General features: G+C 35.1%; 3 protein-coding genes across 7 annotated transcripts; all 3 read right to left on the bottom strand.

Moving 5' to 3' along the window:
- Positions 1–3,443: 3,443 nt before the first annotated feature.
- On the bottom strand, positions 3,444–7,008 carry LOC106364749. The gene has a single exon (XM_013804267.3). It carries the CDS (start codon positions 5,710–5,712, stop codon positions 3,928–3,930), a length of 1,785 nt encoding a protein of 594 aa, XP_013659721.2. The 5' UTR covers positions 5,713–7,008; the 3' UTR covers positions 3,444–3,927.
- A 218-nt stretch (positions 7,009–7,226) lies between these two features.
- On the bottom strand, positions 7,227–11,038 carry LOC106367475 (plasmodesmata-located protein 3). Of its 5 annotated transcripts, none has more exons than XM_048780739.1 (5): positions 10,264–11,026; positions 9,560–9,925; positions 9,109–9,216; positions 8,658–8,713; positions 7,227–7,578 (listed from the first exon to the last, which is right to left on the bottom strand). In XM_048780739.1, exons 1-4 carry the CDS (start codon positions 10,691–10,693, stop codon positions 8,706–8,708), a joined length of 912 nt encoding a protein of 303 aa, XP_048636696.1. In that variant the 5' UTR covers positions 10,694–11,026; the 3' UTR covers positions 7,227–7,578; positions 8,658–8,705. The 5 variants fall into 5 exon arrangements, with proteins under 5 accessions (XP_048636696.1, XP_048636697.1, XP_013662711.1 ...); XM_048780740.1 differs by lacking the exon at positions 7,227–7,578 and adding an exon at positions 8,386–8,534 and having other exon boundaries at positions 9,109–9,207; positions 10,264–11,038; XM_013807257.3 differs by lacking the exon at positions 7,227–7,578 and adding an exon at positions 8,386–8,534 and having other exon boundaries at positions 10,264–11,025.
- Positions 11,039–11,851: 813 nt separating this feature from the next.
- LOC106367476 (pre-mRNA-processing factor 19 homolog 2) lies at positions 11,852–17,049 on the bottom strand. Its single transcript, XM_013807259.2, has 18 exons — positions 16,833–17,049; positions 16,657–16,742; positions 16,358–16,429; positions 16,203–16,265; positions 15,824–15,910; positions 15,563–15,704; positions 15,350–15,471; positions 14,445–14,561; positions 14,036–14,131; positions 13,902–13,961; positions 13,545–13,619; positions 13,354–13,458; positions 13,097–13,213; positions 12,920–12,997; positions 12,745–12,829; positions 12,599–12,650; positions 12,392–12,462; positions 11,852–12,311 (listed from the first exon to the last, which is right to left on the bottom strand). Exons 1-18 carry the CDS (start codon positions 16,843–16,845, stop codon positions 12,175–12,177), a joined length of 1,578 nt encoding a protein of 525 aa, XP_013662713.1. The 5' UTR covers positions 16,846–17,049; the 3' UTR covers positions 11,852–12,174.
- Between the last annotated feature and the right edge of the window lie 4,694 nt (positions 17,050–21,743).

Below are 21,743 nucleotides of genomic sequence, written 5' to 3'. Positions count from 1 at the left end.
AGTGATTAAAATAAAATAAAATGTATAGAAAAAATTATTGTGTTAACATCAGCTTTATCTCTGGTTTCGTCCTTAAGATTTGAGTTAACCTAAAACACTATCATATTTATCAATTATTTATGTTTAGCCTAATTATAAAAAAAAACTGAAAAAAATAAGCTAAGGTTCGAACTCTTGAAACGTGAGGCACTGTTGTGAGTATTATTGCCAAATGAGCTGTTAACATTAATCTGTGGTATAACTATATAAGAGTTATATAATTTTTAGTATGTGGCACGTGCCACACCATACTCTGCCCTGGGTCCGCCCCTGAGTGCTGGTGAAAAGAAAATAGAGTGAAGCAATCGATAAAGGTAACTACAAGAAAACGTTTTATTTTGAAACAGTATTATGTAAAGCTTTATCAACATTATCTAGCGTTCGTGTATCTTTTAACTAATCAAGTTTCTATATCTGACGAATTATATCGATCAAATGTACCGTGAATTGTGTTTGTCTCCTTGAACATGCATGCGCAACTTGAAGTTAATATAATTTGGAATCATAAGGAAAAGACAAAAGAAGATTCATGATATAGAATTTGTAATCAAATGTTCAGGATAAATGATGAAGACTTCACGCTTGTAACAATATGTGTGTGTGTGTGTGTGTGTGTGTGTGATAAAAGTATAAACATTCGAAATGTACCATATTCCAGACTTCATGCATGCTTTCATGCATCTACGTATATATGTGTTTTGATATAATTTATCGTACAAACAATCCATTCCTATTGTAAGTTTGTAACCTATATATTATTCTAAGAAAAACTGTAAGTTATCAAAGAAAAAACTATCTGATAACGTATTGAGATTGTAAAAGGACATGTATACTGTAAAGTAAGATTAAGCACTAGTACTCATCAGTTTAGAAAGTTATAGGTTGTTAATAATTTTATGTGAAACCATTTTATGGAATAAAATATGCAGAAAATTTAGTGTTGTTCTTTTTCTATATATCATCCGAGCGAATATCATGATTTTGAAGAAACTTCGTAGTCACGAATCACGATTCAAAGATTAAAGCATATATAGTCGATAATCACTCTGTAGTAAAAAGAAAATGTGTGTAATATATATATATATATATATATATATATGACGACGGAAATAATAAATAACTCGAAGACATGTAAGCTGAACTTATCTTAAAGATATTATAGGAAGTGTTTTTCGAGCTGCCAATGTGACTACAACACGTAAACAAAGTTTCCTCGAACAAATTGACGACACCTTCTTATTACGTGTTCTATTAATGTTTCACACTAAATCAGATGCTTAGGTTCTTTGTCGGAGATCACATCTTTTGTTTCATTCATCCTTTACCAAATATAGTATATATTAAAATTATGAGAATATAGTTCTCTCTATCGCATCAGTGCATCTCCCGGATAATTTCTACTCACAACGCAAAAATCTTTTCCCACCATTTATGAACTCACCATATTTTTTTTGTCGGCATGAACTCACCATATAGTCTATTTAATTACTAATTAGGCCTCATATATCTCTTATTGACCAGGGCCTATAGTTGTATCCAGGACCGTGAAGCAGGTCAAGGTCAAGCATTGTGCTTGTCTTCGGGCCGGTAGTAAATATTATTTTGAGGCCAATTTTTGAAAAGCTGTCTTTGGTGGTGGTTTGGTATGATGCTTTAATTGACCAGGTCATAAGTTCGAGCTAGCTTAGCATTTTTTTTGTATTTTCTTTGTTTTTATCAGTTATTTTAAGTTAAATTTTTATATTAAAACAAATTAAGGGGCCAAAAAAAATTATGCTTCTAACCTACAAAAAGTCAGGCACGGTCCTAGTTGTATCAACCTTTCTCGAGCCAGTCATGTTATCCCTTTCTAGTGATCTTCAGAGAGTTTAAAGAATATAAGCTCTTTTTTACCCTCTGAGAAACTGCATTCATACTCATGTTTCATTTTCTCACCGGCAACTGAGGAAATTGAACAAACTCAACTACGGTAGATGGATCCAAACACTCAGTTCCCTATAATCATGTTCCTTTCCTACTGATGCATTTTGTTTTATTTTACATTCCATCGTTCCCTAATTTTAAAATAAAATGCATCACTAGGAAAGGAACATGATTATAGGGTAGTAATATTTGAGAAGCGTAAAAAAATATTTAACTGCAAAACAGTAGAATGACAATATGATAAAACAGTTGAATGGAAAGGGTAACTTTCAATCCATAAAGACTGTAGAATCATTTCATTGTAACACTGTTATTGAATTTTTACCAGTTACAAGATCCATATAGAGAAATTATGCTAGAGATCTCATTATGTAACGAATTAACGGTAAGTATAGAAGTATTTGTCGTGAAAGACGAAAAAGAGTGTCGTTTTAGGGAGGCAAAACGAGAAAGGCGCGTGGATGAAACCAAAGCTTATATTATTAAAACGACACGTTGTTCGATGGTCTTCGGCCGGATGTTTTAACCCGTTCAGTGCGTGCAAGACACAAATGCCCTTTCTCGCTCTTTTTACATATTTTTTTTTTTCACACGCCTTTTACTTTAACGGCGCCATTTAGTCTTTTTTTTTTCGACTAAGTTTCTTTATATTAATTAATCAGTCATGACATTGTTATACAAAAATGGGGAGGGAGGGTGGGGGGGGAGGAGGGTGGGGACACGTATGGAACACACTCCATGCATTATTAGATGTTAAAGATTTTATTGCTAACAAATCTGCACAGGAATTTGCAGACCTACTGCGATACACAAACTTGATGTTATGAAAATGAGATTTCCAAACCGGAATAGTCATTAGATAATTCTCAAATCGTAGGTTAATATTTGTAGCTTGTAAGCATCTATTTTTTTGTAACTTAGCTTGTAAGCATCTTGTGACTTGTATATTATCACCTTCAAAAATCACTTTCTTGTATCCCAATGAGTAAGCTGCCTGTATAGCCCAAATTAAGGCAGTACATTCACCTTCTTCTATTGTACTTCGACCTTCAAATATGCCCATTCCACAGTCAAGAACTATACCATATTTATTTTGTATAATCCAACCCGTTCCTGATTCTTGACGACCTAAATGGTGAGAAACATCATAATTGCATTTAACCTAATCTTCCGGTGACGACGGTTGCCAAAACTTAATTACCGCATCAGGAGTACTAATGCTGATACATCTAGTTGTTGTTGTAGGAATCTGATTAAATCGATGCCACTCTACAAGATCATCAGTTATCTTTGAGTGAAGGACACCTGGAGACCATACTTTAGAATTGAAGATTAATTCATTCCAACATTTCCATAGCCATTTAGTCTTTTATTTAAGTCACAAATAGTTTTGGTGGATAGGTTTTTTTTTTGTCTTCCTCTTTTTATTTTCTCTGAAAGTAATTCATGAAGATATATCAATATTTATGTCTTAAAGAAGATGCAAGATATCTAATAAAACTCATCACTAAAAAAATATATTAAAATATATAAGAAACAGTAAATAGTACTCCAAATAAAAACTCCAGATGTCTTTGAAAATTTCCTTTAACATGTATTTATACTTAATGGTTCACATTTTCAAAAGATATTGAATTTTAATTAACTAACTAAAGTTTGTTAAAATATTATCAAAATCAAGTCTAGATGGTAAGTTAAAATACTGAAATTATTCTAAGAACATTCTCACTTCCTATTATTTATTTTAATATTTGGTATTTGTATATGCTTTTTGATTATTTTTTGAACGAATTTTAAAAATGACCATAAAATATTTTTTTCTGTGACATTTAAAATAGGATTGAATAAATTATTCACAATTTTTTTCATTCACATACTGTACTCTCCAAAAAAAAGAGGATATTGGTCAGTCTATTTTGTTTTGACATATTATAATTGATCTAAATCTAAAAATGTAAGAAAAAATTACAAATAACTCAAATCATCAGCGGATGAGGCTAAACGAGGCAGACCCTTGGACCCACCTTTCCTTTTCGACCCGTCATGATCCGACCCGCCTCCACAAACAAAAGTGCATTCAACACCGCAGAGATTACTAAAACACGAGAAAAGACCGTTTCCTCCCTCGGTGTGCCGGCGGTTATGCTTCTCCTTCTTCCTCACCGTCGGAGTTTTCCGCCTCGAGCTTTTCCCTCCGCCTCCATTTGCCGATACAGGAACAATCTCCCTCCCTACATCGCTGCTTTGATGACTTGATCCAAGATCGTAAAGCGGAGGAAGCTCCATCCGCCATCGCTCGAGTTTCGAGCGGAGACCTTCAATGTTGCTATCGTCGTCGAGGCTCCACTCGCTGAGGATCGAACTCTCAGTGTCGTTGGCTTGCGATCTCTCTTTCGCCTTCTTATTCGCTACTTCTGAAGATGACGGAACTAACTCCGATTCGGTTAAAATCAATCGCCCTGCTAAATTAGATCTCATCGGTGTTGATCTGTAGTTAGATCGAATCGGAGTCGATCCGACGATATTAGATCTTATCGGAGTAGATCCGACGATATTAGATCGCATAGGACTAGATGCAACCATGTTAGATCTGATCGGAGTAGATCCGACGATGTTAGATCGTAACGGCGTCGATCGAACGCCTGTGGATCGCATGGGACTAGATGAAACCATGTTAGATCTGATCGGAGTAGACGCGACGATGTTCGATCTCAACGGCGTTCCGTGCTTCGACAAGTACGGGGAATCGCGATTGCTGCCACGATCATAGTCCCTCGGCGGCGGCTTTGGCGTTCTTCTCGGAGTTTTGCGTGAATGATCATACGATCGATAAGGCGACTCATCGTCGTATCTCTCGCTTCTAGGCGGCATCACATCGTTGTTCTCGCTTAATTGATCCACGAAATCTAGCTCGAACGAATCGTATCTCTCCCTAGGAATGTTAGGAGTTTCATAAGGAGAGTTGTTATCATCGGAATCCGTCGTCGTCGTGTGGTGTCCCGACGTAGTAGGCGTAGTTTCCGAATTGCTGCTCACAGGTTTGGTATTAGCCACACGGCGCCGCTCAGCTCTGCTTAAAAGATCGGAAACAACCATCGAGCTCGTATCACTCCTCGTTCGGCGGAGCATCGGTGGTTTCGAGACTACGGATTGGTACTGTTTCGACGACGGAGATTGCGGATTCTTGAAGCTCCCTTTGAAGCTGTTAAGATGCAAATACGGCTCCTCTTCGCCCAGCAAGTCTTTGGGACCAACCGCAGAAGAGTCCATGTGCGTGTAAAGCGGCAAACTTCGCATAGATCCGTCAAGGATGCCCACACCGATGTTCAATATCCCCTGAGGTCGACCAGATGGCCGGCGAACTTGAAGCGCCACGAATCTCATCCCGAGAGGTGGAGTATGGCGATACTCTTCGTTGCTTCGGTATCCAGGTCGACGATTTGGCGGGATTAGGTTGCTGATGAGGACACGGATTGTGCCGACGTGAACGTCGCGGAACCAATGCAATGTGTAGATTTCGACTACCACGGCTGAAGTATCTGCGTAGAGGAAATCCTCGCTGACCCGGAAAACGAACTTGTCGTTCCAAGTTGGGTTCGCGGCGCCGGTGTAGTCGACGCGGGTTGTGAGTTTACGCTGGGAGTGAACCCAAGCCACGGCGTAAGTCTTCATTTTACGGGAGACGGGAGCTAGTTCCTGTGCGGAGATTATGTTGAGTTCTAGTAATTGGAACGAGGGAAACATCGACATTGTATGTGTACAACGATCAATGTGTGTTGTCTAAGTCATTAGATGGAATCTTGGTCGGAGATTTGGAGAATTGAAAGGGATATGGAATTGGAATCTTGAATTCTTGATTAGACCCCTAAGGTGTGAAGGGTTCTCCATTGAATAGATCATTAGATTGTTATCGTCTGGTGGCTAATCTCCGAATGGTATGGATAAAGTATTAGCCATTGCTTCTTATCTTTCTTTCTTTTTTGCTCAATCCTTTTATTAACCTTTGAAGCAGAGAGAGGAGAAGAGTCACTCCTAGAATCCACTTTTGGTTTTGCTGTATAGAAATTGTGAGAGAGGAAGACAAGGGATCGTACGTTATATTATTTAGTAGTGATTTGTACAAGTTTGATTGTGATCGAGTTGTCAATTCTTGGAGATATTATTAGAACTCTTGTTTTTTTTGTGCAACTATTAGAACTCTTTATACATAGACAACAGAGGCTAATATGTCTTGTTGCAATTAGATTAAATAGCAAAATAGATAATAGATATTATCCGCCTTGGTTCCAAAATTTAAAAGAACTAATATATATATATATATATATATATATTTTATAATCCTCTCATAGTAAAATATTATTTCTGTAAATTTACATTGAAATGCGTATGACCTTCAAATCCGAGGGAAAACCTGTTTTTCATACACAGGTTCATCATTGTCATTGACTGATTGTTGTTGCTTCTATCAAGCTTTAGGAGCTGTACTTATGTGTATTTACAGCGAGTCTTCGGCCTGTGCTACTAATAGGCTTTTCGGATTTGTAGCCCAAATAAAAACAGTCATGGACGAAATCCAACTACCTTGTAGGTCTGGTTAAAGTCGCGAGTTTTAGTGTCACTCTCTATCTTTACTCGTGATCGTGGCGTGAAGCTTTGTTCTTTTTCTTCTTCTTCTTTTGCAGCGTTTATGAACTGCATCTTAAATTCGGTAACATTAATTCTCTTATGAAAGTAGCAATTGGACCACCTACCATATCCCAATCTCATAATATGCAATTAAATGCCAAAACATTTGCTTACAAGTCAGCAAGTCATTAAAATTTGTGCGGAGAGTGTGGATGTTTGATCCCAAAAGGAAAATTGAGTATCAAATTTTCGCTATTCCCAAAAAGATATTTAAATATCATAGGCCTCATACAGTCACAACTCACACGTCTCCATGAAATTTCATGAACACCGTAGCAGTATAAAAAATTACAACGAGTCTCGAGACCACATGATATTTAGAACTATAAACAAACGCACGTTCAGAAATACTACATAATCCGTGAAGTCAACGTTCGCATTTTCAGACTTAAATTTAAGCAAACAAGGTTTGAACTTTGAAGAACGCGGTGGAGTCCAACTCATTTACACGAAACAAATAAAATAAAATAAAACTCCCCTCGTAAAATTATTAAAGTTTCTTATCGAGCGAGATTTTGATAAAAGTACAAAAAACAAGTTGGCAGAAAAAACAAGATGACAGGAACCTAAAAGCAACGTAACGCCCTAAAAACAAAATATCATTAAAACATACAAAAAAGAAGATATCTAGTGTAATTTATACACAAAGATGTATAAATTTGCATCTATACAATGTAACACTACTGATTCCAAGAAGAAAACAATAATATTCACCACTTATCATTTTTAAGTGATAGTTATAGTCTTGGGTTATAGTGTAAGAATTGTCTCACCTTATAGGGTTTGGATGGACAATCGAGGAGGATGATAGAACCGTGTCGTTCTCGTATGCGGCCCCTGCGAGAGTTGTTCGATCTCTCCTTTCTGCAGAAGGACTATTCTCCGGGAAGCCCTTACGAAGTGCAGAGAACGGGGCTACTCTTCAGTTTGCTGTGAATAGGATTCAAGTCAGCTTGTCAAAGCCATTAATTCTGAATGCTCTTTCTCAGAATTATATTATATGGCATGATTGTTGATATTCTTGCTTTAGCTTCCGGTTTTGATGTAAACTGGATCTGGCGTGAGAGAAATAGTGCTGCTGGTACTTTAGCTAAGCATGTTTTTAGTTGTTGAGGAAACCTTTGTGACTATCATCTAACTCTTCATAATTTAATGACAATTAGTGTTTTTTTTTAAGTGAAAGTTATATTGTAGAAGTTGCCTAATTGCTATTGGCAAAAAAACATTACGGTATAATATCTGGTCAATTTTCTTAAAGGGTGTAGTCGTAACCCTTATCTTATAGTCTAAACACTATCCTATTATTATTGATAACGACAGTTGAATAAAAACAGATACTTTTTGCATTTCAAATTCAAAACATCACCTAACAATCTATCAAAAACAATTGATAGTCAAAATCACTTATTTAAAATTAGAAGCAGAGTGGATACATTAAATTAAACGATGAGTTAATAACATAATTAAGCGAACAAAACCTAACATAAATATTTCTTATATCGTTTCAAGGATGATTATTAAAGTTTTATAACATTTATTAAAATCTAGTAAAAAACTTAACTAAATGTAAAAATTAGTTTAAATATTTAAATTTATAAAATAGTTTTCTTAACAAAAAAAACTACTGTAGTTCAATAAGTAAAATGAAATAAAGGGAATATAAACATATTTGTTAAATATTCAACCATTTCAAATTCGAAATGTGTCTGGTTTAATGGTTTCTAATAGACCTTACCGAGCTTAAAATATAGGAAATTCAGACAAAAGTCTTTAGCAACTACGGATGATCAAATTCATTTACAGTTTTCTTTTTTTTACCGAATTTGAAAACATATTTGAAGTACTCGAGTCCCGTCTACGAGTAACATAATGTAATGGTCAAATTTCTTCATCCATCCACCGCAAAAAAAAAAAAAAAAAAAATCAAAGAGAATATCAATTTGAAGGAATCCAAAATCGGAAATTAATTGCATGCACTGATGCACCTCGGAATCCACATTAGCTTTTACCTCTATTCCGGGGTTGGTTTCTTTTTGTTGGCTTCATCCTCCTTATTTTCAATAATCTGCCAAAATAACACAAATAGGTACACAATCATATAAAATATTTGCCCTTCTTTCTCCACTTGCATACCTATATACAAATGCTTTCACTTTCAAATCAATTTATTCCATATTAAAAAAAAAATATTTGTGTGAAGATTTGGAATATCGGATAGAATCTTACAACCAAATCTTCGAAATCACTTTTGCTCAAATTAGAAGGAGAATATATATAGTTAAAAAAAAACTAAATCTTTATTTTGGCAAAAGAATAACATCAAAAAGAAAATGGCAATCCATTATGAATGCGTCTGAGTTACGTTACGTTTGCATGTGGTTTTATACGTGCATGGGTGTAGAACGCCTGTTAATTTACACATGTATGTATAAATGTGTATTTAAAGAAGAGAGAACGTACCGTCATATTTCTTCTTCATCAAGTTTTTGACGAAAAGCAAACAAATGATAAGAAATCCAAGACCAGCTGTTCCTCCTACTATTATTGCCACCGTTTTGCCTGTTGTTCCTGTCTCATTTCTCTTTATTTTATTCTTTATTTCTTAAAACATTTATAAATACAAATGATTTTTTATTTAAAAAAAAAATAATCCCTGAAGTTCATACTCAATTTTAAACGATAACTAATTAGAATGTTGAAAAAAAGGAAAAAGGAAAAGTAAAATTTGAAAAAATAAATCAATGGGATTGGAGCCTGAAAATGAAAGAACAAGTCTCACACTGAAGTCTTTTGAATTAAAGTTGAACATTAAATATTATTTTAAGTCAAATAAAAAGATAATTAAATTAAAATCGTACTCTACTTTAAACAAAAAATATCAACACTTTTTCAAGATTAATAGAATTTTTACCTGAGGAAGAAGAAGAACCTGAAGAGCCAGAGCTTGAAGAAGGCGAAGAAGGTCCTCTGGGAACACCATTAGGGTAATACTTATAACCGATGAAACACTTGTGAAGATAAATCTGACCGGAGCTCGAGCTTCCACATTCCACTTGAGCCTTCTCTAACGCGTTCTTGATGCAGCCGCTACAATCTGAATCTCCCACATCGCCTTCGCACTGTCCTAACACGTAAACAGATTCGTAAGTAGTCGCGTAGAAGCCGTGCCCTGAAACGACACCGTTTTGCATTACACCAAAGGCAGTGTCTCTCCTCTCTTCGAACCCTGTTCCGGCCACGTTGTTCTTCCCACATGTCTTGAATAACATCTCCATCCCTGAGAAATTATTAAACCGGAATGAAAATTAAATTATTCACTCTCGGTTCGGTTTATATTAAACCGAACTAAAACCGTAAATGGATCCTAAAATTGAAACACCCATTTCTCATAATAATTTAACCAGCTAATCCAAACCCGGTTTGGTTTAATTGAAAACGAAGAAACAACCTTAAATCCCAAATCTTTACTATTGAACCGGAGTAAAGCTGATGCTTAGTCAGGTTCTTGAAATCCGGTTTCAAAATTCGGTTCAGAATAACCAAAATACAAACATTGAACCTGAACCGGTTTAGTGTAACCAAACATTGAGATTAAACCGGATATGGGTGGTTTACCTGAAATTTGAGCAAAGCCAGCAATTTCATAAAGAAGATAACAGCCGGAGAGCTGAACTCTAGCTGCAATGGTTTTGCCGCAGAGCTTCCCGGAGAGAACAGGAAGACGACTAACACAGCTGTAACAGTCGTTGTTGCTCAAGTCTCCTCTACACTGAAAAAGACCAGTAATGGTGGTTTGGCTCGTCGTACCAGTAGTGGTTTTGTAGAACTTGGTTTTAGTTGACTGAGTGACCAATGAGCCATACATTGCAGAGAGGGCCTGCGAGTACAGACCAGACGGATCTGAGAACTGCTGTCTTGCGCATCCTTTGTAGATTAAGTTCGTGTAGTCTGGTGATGCAGAATCCGCTAGCTTGAGATCTGAGAACAGGGCCATGGAGAGTATGATGATGATGCAAAGAGACGAGAGCTTGAGTGATAAACCCATGTTTGGTTTTTCTTCTTTGTAAGAGAGTGTAGTGGTGGTAAAGAGATTTTGAGGTTGTTTCTATGTTTTTCTGAAAAAAAAATGGATTTGAAAGATTGAATCTTTTTTTTGTGGGGTTTTTTGGGATTTTGTAAAATTCTGTGAGTGGCAGTGGCTCCTCAGTAAAAGCTATTTCTTTTTTTTTTCTTTTTTTCTTCTGGGTTTCTGGTTTCAATGGTGAAAGAGAGAGAGAGAGAGAGGATTTTGTAGGCTTTGGATGACCACTCTTATCTCTCTCTCTACATATGTGGAAGACAAGATTAGGATAAAGAAAGAGAAAGTTCTATTTTTTCTTTTTAATTTATGTATAGTAAAACAATCAATCAAACACTCTTTCAGCCACCAGTCTTAAGTACAGTACAATGTGTTTGGTGAAATGCAGGCTTTCAGTAATTCCCAATATCATTTATTGATTTTATACACTGTTGATTTATTCCATAATTCCCTTTTTTCCAACCTAATTATTTTCTTTTTGGGTCAAATTTTACCAACCTAATTAAAAAGGAGATTCATGCTTAGTAATTTAAAGTAACTAATCTTTCAGCTCACTTTACTTTATGAAATAAGCATCCACGAATCTACCTTTATATGGTACCAAATAGCTAATAAGTTTCTAACGTCTATATTTTGTACTTGTTACTAATCCTACTCCATTAAAAAAGTTTCTAAGTTATATCATTTATATATCATTTGAAGGCAAGTTTTTGTATTTTGTAGTTGTACAATGTACATTATGGTTTATTCAAATTGTAGATAAGTCCTACATGTACATAGATCATTTTGTATGTTTTAATTCTGGCGAGAGACATTCTTTAGGATTTTTTTAAGAAACACGTGGTTATCTATCTGTTAACAAGAATTTGTAATCCTGGTCATAACAAAGAAAGGGCATGATTTGCAGGTCTCAATACCAAAACTTTAAACAATCTTTTTCATTGAGATTAACCAGTATTGGAATTGCAAAAGGAATCTGATAGTCGTTGGAAAATGTAAACACTGTGATTTTGACCCCAGTACAGTCAACTGTATCTTTTACATTTGTTCTTTCTATTGACAACTATCACCAAATAAGCAACTCACATTGGTATGGAACAGAGTACTACCTAATACCAATTCCGGTTTAGCCCAAACGGTTTATGTTCTTCATTTTAAAAAAAGTTAGCTTCGAATTCGATTGTTGCCAACAGAAACAGAAAATTTTTGGTACAGATTTTGAAGGTACATGGAGAGAGATCTAAGAAAGTATCAGATCGAGAAACAGAGTAAGAAAATTCAAGTGTGTGCGAACTGTGATCGTTTGGATTCCACGAAGCACCCAAGAAACCACCATGACAACTCCCCATAGCTTTCAAAACTGTAAGATACAACAGAAGTTGAGGTTCCAAGGAGTAAACCAGAGATGAACATTTGCAATTTGCTGCCTGAGTTTTCTAACAGATTCTTCACGAGTCTTGTGCAGAGTCATCATCCGCGTTGGCTTTTTCGTCACCAGGGAGACCAAATATCCGTAGGTTACGGTCCATTGAGCCAACTGCAACGTATTGTGCATCTGGACCAAACTTCACACATGTAGCTTTACCTGCATGTATTAAGGGTTGGTTGCAATTAGGAACATAATTGTCACGTGACCACTGAAAAAGTTACTGAAAAGGACTTTACCAGTGCCAGAAAGGTCTGGAAGTGTCTTGATAAGGTTCCATTCAGCTTTCACACTCGCCGTCTGGTATAGTCTGCAGCCGTTACAAACATATTGTTAAAAATTTATAAACCCAAGTGCTGGTTATTGAACTGCACAATTCTCTTTTGAATTTTTCTTTAGCTGAGCTTGGCCTCTATGACCAATTAAATTCTAAAATGTGCATTCACCTGATATCTGATGCAGCAATACCAAGATAAGATCCGCTAGGATCAAATTCCACTGCACAAAAAAAAAAGTATTTTCATTCAGTTATCTTATACATGGAGTTTTCTCTATCAACAAAACGACTAGGGCCAGGAACGGGATACAGTACCAGAGTTTGCATCTGCAGATGAGAATGACCTGAAGTTCCTTAACTTGCGCAGGTCCCACAATTTAACACCATCCTCGGCAGCAGTCTGTACATTTCCAGAATCGAAAAAAAAAGAAGCATTCATGTACACATATAGTTGTACTTACACTTCTCGGAGTTTGTTCAAAGCACTCACCGCGAGGAAGTAACCATTCTCGGAGAAAGATATAGAGGTAACTTCACCCGTGTGTCCATCAAACCTCGCAACATTTGCCTATTATCCAACACAGAAATTTAAAACCAAACGAAGTCTTGGACATAATGATTCTTTTAAGAAGCAATACAATCCGGAAGGCTAGAGTTTATTTTTTACCTGACTTTTGACATCCCAAATCTTGACAACAGATTGAGAAGTACCGGTTCCGAGAATGAGACCATCGGGATGAAAAGCAGCAGCCGTGTAATCCACTTTCTCAGAATCATCTGCTACCTGAATAAACACAAGAAATATGAAAACTTCTCATATCAGTGGTACACTCACCATACATATACCTTATGTAATACATCATATACTCAAAGGTGTAAAGGAAGATACGTTTAGTTGGTTATTTGATGAAAGAGATTAGGTACCTTTGCAAGGCATAAGCCAGAAGAAAGATCGTAGAAGCACCATGTACTGTCAAGAGACGCCGACACAAAGTATTTATTTGTGGCATGCACAGTTACAGCACGCACCTGGATAAAGCATAATCGCTAGTAAGTCAATGAAAAAGTGTATGAATAAAATAATAAAGCAGACAGTAAAAGTTCTCCATGCTTACCTCTTCAGAATGATCATTCAGCGTATGCCCACAAGCATACTGCCCATCCCCAGAGTCCCGCCACACACGGACTGTCTGCAGGTAAGTAACTATTTAGTAATATAACGATAACTATTAAACAAAATGGCAAAGATTTATGGTGTGAGTGAGCGAAATATTTTTACGCAGCAAACCAAAAAATTTCAAAGATTGCATCTACAGATTCAGATTTCATGGCTACAAATGCATCTGCCATCCACTACTTTTCAGAACAGATGCAAAAACAACGCTGGATTACAACCTACAGAAATAATGACTAAAACTACTCGTAAATATTTGAAACTATGGATTTCAAATTGTAAATGTATCTTGAGTTACCTTGTCAGCCGAAGCAGTCAAAACAAGATCACTGTCACCTACAAATTTTACACTTGTAACCTACAAAAGAGTCAAAACATATCAAGCACAGAGCTAACTAGAAAAGCAAAAAAGAAATTGGCAAAATTAAAGACCTTTTTCGAGTGACCAGTCAGTGTCGACAAGATTTGCCCTGAAGGGCGATCAAATATAACAGCAGTTGCATCAACTCCTCCAGTAGCAATGACATCCTGATTACCGATTAAGAAAATGAGTAATTCTAAGAGGTAAGCTTTTGCACATCAAAATTAGTATAGTGGATGTCAACAAAAATACGGACCGCAAAACATAATAAACAAACTATCAGACACGGGCTATTGGTATACATAATATGATGACATAAACTATCATGCTAAAAAAGATGGAACACTAAAAAGCATTGCCGAACCTAGGATTCAAGGCTGTAATGTACTCCAATATTTATGAATACAAGTCTGCTTGTCCTTTTTCACATGCTATGCAGTGACTTTCGTAAAGAAAAATAAGAATAAAGTGATTAGAAACCTTAGAATATAAGATGTCCATTGAACAAATGCCAGGTTTGTTGGTCTTGTGAAGTGGGTGGCTTGATAGCTGAGTGAACCTCCCCAAAGCATCTATTGAAGCCAATGTTTCAGGAATCTGTGGAAAAAATGATAAAACTTATCAAGACAGCAGGAACCAATGCAAGAAAAAAACACAATGCCAGAAACTCTAAAGTTCAATTGCGAATCGGCTTGAACAGGCGAAAAACATGGAAAAAAGGTAGGTAGATTGGTTTTAAATGGCGCATGGCGAGGTAAGGCAATGAGGGTCTCGCCTCTCGCCTTGCGCCATGGCGACACAAAGCGATCGCTTTGTGTACGAAGCCAATAACAGTAACTACCATCATTTTACTACACGTAATGTTCAAGTATCAAAACCGGTTATGAAAAACTTGTAAAGCTCTTATTTGGAAGGTCAGATTAGGCTTTGGAGATAAATTATATATGATGCAAAGGCTTCAATCACAAACCTAGATCGGTTTCATTACCTAATTGTGCACAAATCAATTTGGTTTAGCTTAAATTCGATAAGGCAGCGCTTTGGTCGCCATAGAGGTTAATAAGAAAGCGCTCAAAGCGAGCGCTTTGTGTATGTTGCCTTGCCTTGAGGTGTCAAGTCGATGAGGACATCGCAAGACCTCGCTTTGCGCCATGGCGACCAAAGCGAGCGCTATTTTAAACCAAGGTAGGTAGTAGCAAAATCTTCTCGTTACGTTTCTAAAGCATACTAGAACCTAAATAGATTATTGAGTAACATGAATCATAAGCTTCCACTTCTACATTTTGACAACATGAAAACGATACTTAAAAATTGCAAGTCTCAGGTTTCGCCAACTAACTTTCAAATGTATTGACGAAAGATAGATGGTAATTAATATGCAGTACCTGTCGCTTTTTGCGCTTCTGGGAGAGAGCAGCATTGCAATCTGTCAATTCCGTGATGATGTCAGCAGAAATGCCAGGACACAACTTCTTCGCATCAGGACCCGTTTCTTCATCACCGGCAGCTATTTTACAGCAAAAGAGTACAGTAACATGTTACAAAGATAGAAAACTAATTAGAGAGCATGCTTTGGTTAAAAAGGTGTAGAATCATACCTCGTTTACCATTACTCAGAGGAGCATTAGCTGTCACAGCTTCTGGGGCAGCAGGTATATGTCGTTCAACCTCTGCAAGTAATTGGCGTGCTTCATCTCTTTCTTTTTTAAGTCTAGCAATCACGCGACAAGCAGAATCATGCTGCAAACAGAAGGCAATTTTATTTTCCATAATGTGATCAAACAAACGATGAAATCAAGGAAAATAAAACAAGGATACATAATAAAATCATTAATCATACAAACACAAACCGAAATTACCTGATACAAAGCATGACTTAGCTCTTGCCTTGCAGTATGGAGTTGTTGCTCCAATGCAAAATTTGATAGCATCAAACCGTCCCATTCCTAAGCAAAACAGATAAACTTCTCTCAAGCAACTACCTTGTCTAATTCAAAACCTAACTAATGAACAATTTCTCTTAATTAGCAGTCAAAAAACGAGTAGATGGCCAGTGTGATAACAGTTCAGTTAATTTAATCTTATATAAATCTAAAAACTAACCCTGAAAAAACTACTCCGAGTCATCAACCAAACTCTACATGAACAATAACAGGAACAGGGGAATTTTATAGTGAGAGACAATGTAAAGAAAAACAAGAAGAAAGAAAAGATAATGTAAAAAGTTGGAAAACATACATTCTGGAACGTTCCAAGCAATCCAGGGATACTAGCTGTATGCAATAGTTTCGGTTTTAAGACCTGCAGAATAGTCAAAAGAAACAAAAACGGCTTAACTGAATATCTTAAAAAGTTCTCCACATCAAATACTCAAAGAAAAAAAGCATTACTACCTTCCCAGTCTTGATGGGAACAATGTCATCAATGGTAAGAGGCTCCCCAGTAACTGGGCACTTCCCATAATCCTACAGATGGAAAAACAAATATATATAAATAAATCAGTACAGGTGATAATCTAAAAGGACTACAACTGTGAGATACAATGTTAACAACAACCAAGATCTTATCCACAAAACTATTAATTTAAATAATACACCTTAAATCATATTAAAGTGCCCTCGACTAATTCAAAATTATGGTAATGCCTCTTACTAGTAGATCCGATTCATGAAGCAATAGCTCGAAGCTTTACCGATATATGGGTCTCGATTAATCGCCTCTCGAAGAGCAAACCTGACTTGGTCGACACCACAGGCACCTCCGGAACTTCTCCAGAAACTGTGCGGGATAAAATAACAACACCAAATCAACCAAAAGAGAAACCCTAAATCGGCAAATTGAGAAGGCGAATAAAACGAAAAAGTTTACTTGCACAGTTCATCGTAGGGAGAAAGGGATGAGAATACGACGACGCGCGAGAAGTTAGGATGAAGTGGAAGTCCCGTTGAGCGGCGGAGATAGGGTTTTATCTTCTCCGGTCCGGCGCTACTAATCAAAATCGCGGAGGCCGGGAAATTGGTGGAGAGAGAGAGAGAGGACTAACACTCTCAGTGGTAGGTAATTAAGGGATCGATTTTGCGAAACGATGGGCCTTTTAACCATTTATATGTTATATATGGGCCTTCTCTAACGTACTTGGGCTTTTTAAGTTTCCAAAATTTACAATATGATTCATATCACATATTGATTTTTTTTAAGGAAGTTATCACATTTTCAGGATGAGTAAAAATAATAATATTGGGCTTAGAAATATGATTCATTTTAAAAATGTGTTTTTGTATCTGCAGCTATTTATACTGTAAATTGCATGTTCTTAGAGCATGCGCAACGGAGGATGACCCCGAATCCTTAGAGCTTAATGGTCCCATTAGTTTTAATATAATAATAATATTAAACCTAATAAATGTAAGGATTGGTCCGTAATTAGGTGGTTGACGGACTCGATTCTTGTGTTACGTGTCCGAATTTGAGTGGACCGGGCCGCTTTTGTGTTTCGTATAGGGAAAAAAATTGGTCATTTCGACCGAAGCAAAGAAAAAAAAATCCTCTCGACTCTCGACGGCGATTCTCTCGACCCACCATCGCGATTGGTCTCCCTCGGATCCTCAAGGTAAATAGAAGGCTTCTCTTCTAGATTAATCGATTTAGATTACTTTGCATCTTGTTTTCCTCTCAATCTAGGTTCGCTTTTGTTTATTCAATCGATTTGGGGTAGTTTCATTTCAAAATTAGGGTTTGAAAACGATTTGGGTATAAAACGATTCGGGGATTTGGGGATTGCTTCGTTTCAATCGATTTGTTCTTATGGGTTCAAAACCCATTTTGGTTCCGATCGATTTATGGTTTTGAAAACCCAAGTTGATATTGGAGAGAGCAGCGGGTTTCCTGGGATGGTCAGGAGCATTGGTTGTATGCATTGGAAGTGGAAAAATTGTCCAACCGCTTGGAAAGGACAATACGCATGTGGATCAGGAAAATCGACAATTGTATTAGAGGTTGTAACTTCACACGATCTTTGGATATGGTACGCTTTTTTTGGTCCTTCAGGTACCTTAAACGATATCAATGTCCTCGATCGGTCTCCTGTTTTTGATGACATTTTAGAAGGTCGGGCCCCCAGGGTAAAGTACGTGGTCAACGGACACACGTATAAGTTGGCGTACTACCTCACAGACGGTATATATCCAAAATGGTCAACATTTATCCAATCTATCAAACTCCCTCAATGTCCTAAACAAGAGTTATTTGCTAAAGTTCAAGAAGCAATCTGAAAAGATGTGGAGCGGGCTTTTGGAGTACTACAATCCCGGTTTGCGATTGTGAGAAACCCGGCTCTTGCAATGAACAAAGCAAAGATAGGGAAGATTATGAGAGCATGTATCATACTACACAATATGATAGTCAAAAATGAACGAGATGGATACATTCGTTACGATATATCTGAATTTGAAGAAGGAGACATAACCATAAGTTGAGAGGTCGAAACCGAGAGGCCTACAAATCTGAATAATATGTTTCCCAATCGGAATGATCTTCGTGATAGGCATATGTATGAACGATTGAAGAATGATTTAATCGAAAATATTTAGAACAAATTTGGTGATGAAGATTAATAATTATTTTATCTTTATATTTAATCATTGTATCTTTATTTTTAATCAATGTATCTTTATATTTTACTAGATCGTTTTTCCGCGCTACGCGCGGATATATACTTTTAAATTTACTTACCTATATCATATTTTATCATATGTAAATTGTCATCTTAATTTTAGAATAGTTGTGTTTATTTGATCATTCACTATTTACTATGGCCGTGAGGAAAATCTAATCTTTTTCTTTCATAAAAAAAAAAAATTCGTTCTCTCTTCCATTATCCATTGTTACGCTTCTTTTCTGATTCTAGTTACTCCCTTAGAGCTGGAGTTGGATCTTTGATTTTGGTTTTTTATCCTATTTTGTCAGCTGAGATCATCTGGTTTTCTTTATATTCTTATTTTTGGGTAACTTAATCAAGTTTTGATTTTGTCTTTTAGAAGATTAATGAGTTTAGTGATGATCTCAATGCAATGTTAATCGATCTTCTTTGCTTGATATAGCTAGTTAAAGCGGGTTGGGTTTTCTTACCCTCCAGATCTGATTTTATCTTTGAAACCCTGTGATGTTTTGTTTGTGTTGCATGTCGTCTCTGAGCTTTCTTTGCCTCACTATTGATTTCGATCTTCGACCTTCTCGATCTTTCGAGCAAGTTTGAACTCGATTGTGAGTTGTTTCGCTCCTTTTCATTACCCTTAAGATTTGATCAAAATCTCTTCTTCCATCAAGCTTCGCATAGTGTTTCGAGTTCTCTTCTATGTCTCTACCATTCCGGTTGACGACTAATGAATTTAATTATTCTGTTTCCTGGTGTATGAAGCTTTTATCTTTATATTGCATGTGCTATTTTATATAGCAGGAGATGCAAGCCAGAGGTCATAGTCTGGAGTCCTCGCCTTGTCTTTGTTCAAAGGAGTTCTATTGCAGTCAACATGCATTGTTTTGTTCTTGGTTTCTTATGATCTGATCCTTGTTTATTCTAATTTAGATTGGAAAAGTTAAAAATTGTGTTATCTCTCTGTTGATCTTTGTCTCCCATGTGTGAGATGTTGTTTCCAGGGACCTTTGGTTTGGTTCGACGGACTGTTCTTATCAGAATTATGGTAATCGCCGGTCTTTGTATCTTCATTGATTGTAATAAAAATAGTGTTTAGAAAATATTTACAACTTACTATTTTGACTTTTATGGTAATTTTTTGATATATATGACTTTTAAGATTTTATATGCTGTTGCACCGAGCTATTTTAATGTCAAATAAGTTCCAGTTACAGTATATGAAATGAAAGGAGTAACGTGAAATGTAGTTTGAGTTACTTTTTTCCTGAAATGTTTTGCAAACTTTGCTTCTATATAAGATTTAAAACATTTTAGGGAACAAAATTTCATATAAGTAAAACACATCAGAACAAAAAATATTTGTTCAATAATGCCCTTAAATTTATTAATATTGTTTTATGTAAATTTTTAATAACGATTATTGTTGACTGTTTTAGAACTGAAACCATTTAAGATTTGTCTAACAGTGCATTATTAAATAGTGAAAATATTAATTTATAAAATAAAATTAAGGGCAATTCTTCTGAATAGACTATTTTCAAGTTTTGATCACAAAAATAGAGCACAAAGAGAAAAATGACCAAAAATTTTCATTTAATAGATAAAATGACCATAATACCCTAGATATATAAAAATAAAAAAAAATAAAAATAATAAATAATAATTTAAAAATAATAATTTTTATAGTTTTAGATTATATGTTTTCAAATTCGAATTTTTTTATATTTTTTGTCGAATTTGTTTTTATTTCTTTTCAAATTTTCTTTTTGTAATTCGAAAATACTTTTTGAAAATATTTTTAAAATTTTTATTGTCAAATTTTTAATTTTTAATTTTTATTTTATAAAATTTTAAATCTCAATCCCAAATCTCCACCTCTTAACTCTAAACTCTAAAGTTTGGATTAGTTAAACCTAGGGGTATAAGGTAATATTTACCTCTTTAATGAAATATTTTGGTCATTTTGATTCTTAAAGTCTATATTTGTGACATAAACTTTTTCAGTGCTATCCCAGGGTATTTCCCTAATATTAATTGGAAGCGTATTAAACGTACTATTAAATATTAGTGACCAATATTTTTGCTGTAGAAAAAATATTTATTTGTACTTGATTTTTTTTAGAATGTGTAAATGTTGTTTTTGTAACTTTGTTCTAATATAATTTTGATAACATTATAACAAATAAGTTTATATCTTATTTGGTGTCGGACTTCTGTAAATTAATATACATTTATGGATAAATTGTTTGGTAATTAAATACAAAGAATAATAGTGTATGAACCAAAAGTTTTTTTTTGAAAAAATAATTTAAAAAACATAGAAGGAAAAAAAAAGAAAAAAAAAAGAAGCGGCATTTATACATGAACATCACTTTTAGAATTTTTGGAGAAACAAATGCATAATCTGATTTCTGGGGAATTTAATTTAAAACTTTACCTCAAATTTGATATCACTTTTTAAATTTATCTTAAAAAGATTACTATTTTCTTTAATATTTTAAATTTGAAAACTAAAATTGACATTATCATTTATAAATGTTTGATGGAGACAAACAACATGTATGATGTGGACAATGCTGGAAACTAACTCCTCCTTTAATGTTCCTGGGAGCGAGACGGACATTGTTTTTTTGGATTAAATTCATATTCTCTCCTTTTCAAAAATGTGAATATTCCAGAGAATTTTTTTTCTTCAAAAATACATATTTTATATTTTCAATTCAAATTTTGTAAATTAATAATGTAAAATTGTTAAGTTCAAGAACATTAATTATATTTTTAAATTTTTATTGGCTTGAAAATATAGGAAATATAAATTACAAAAAAACTATGTATTTATAACTAAGTTCTAATATATTTTATTAAAAAGTGTTAAAATTCTAAAACATGTATTATTTTGAAACGGAAAGAGTATTTATTATTCCTCTATTTCATAAGTAGCTAATTTGAGAAAGATTGTTTTTGTTTCAAAATATAATTAGTTTGAACATTTTAATGCACTTTTGTCTTTGTTGAATATTGTGTGACCAATTAAATTATTTATGTTTTCTTATAATTGGTTAAACTTATGAGTATTAAATAATAGTATTTTTATGTAAAGTTACTTACAATTTGAAACAGTGGGA

This window comes from Brassica napus, chromosome A5, assembly GCF_020379485.1.
Source record: "Brassica napus cultivar Da-Ae chromosome A5, Da-Ae, whole genome shotgun sequence".
Lineage (NCBI taxonomy): Eukaryota > Viridiplantae > Streptophyta > Magnoliopsida > Brassicales > Brassicaceae > Brassica > Brassica napus.
Note: the sequence above shows the minus strand (reverse complement) of the source record. Positions and strands in the feature narration are given on the sequence as shown.

Coding starts and splice junctions, on each gene's coding strand:
- LOC106364749 (XM_013804267.3), bottom strand. CDS start 5,712: ATGTCGATGTTTCCCTCGTTCCAATTACTAGAACTCAACATAATCTCC.
- LOC106367475 (XM_048780739.1), bottom strand. CDS start 10,693: ATGGGTTTATCACTCAAGCTCTCGTCTCTTTGCATCATCATCATACTC. Junction 9,926..10,263: donor TGGCTTTGCTCAAATTTCAG/GTAAACCACCCA, acceptor ATAATTTCTCAG/GGATGGAGATGTTATTCAAG. Junction 9,217..9,559: donor AGGTTCTTCTTCTTCCTCAG/GTAAAAATTCTA, acceptor GAAATGAGACAG/GAACAACAGGCAAAACGGTG.
- LOC106367476 (XM_013807259.2), bottom strand. Junction 15,705..15,823: donor TAAGTCATGCTTTGTATCAG/GTAATTTCGGTT, acceptor TTCTGTTTGCAG/CATGATTCTGCTTGTCGCGT. Junction 13,459..13,544: donor TGAATGATCATTCTGAAGAG/GTAAGCATGGAG, acceptor TGCTTTATCCAG/GTGCGTGCTGTAACTGTGCA.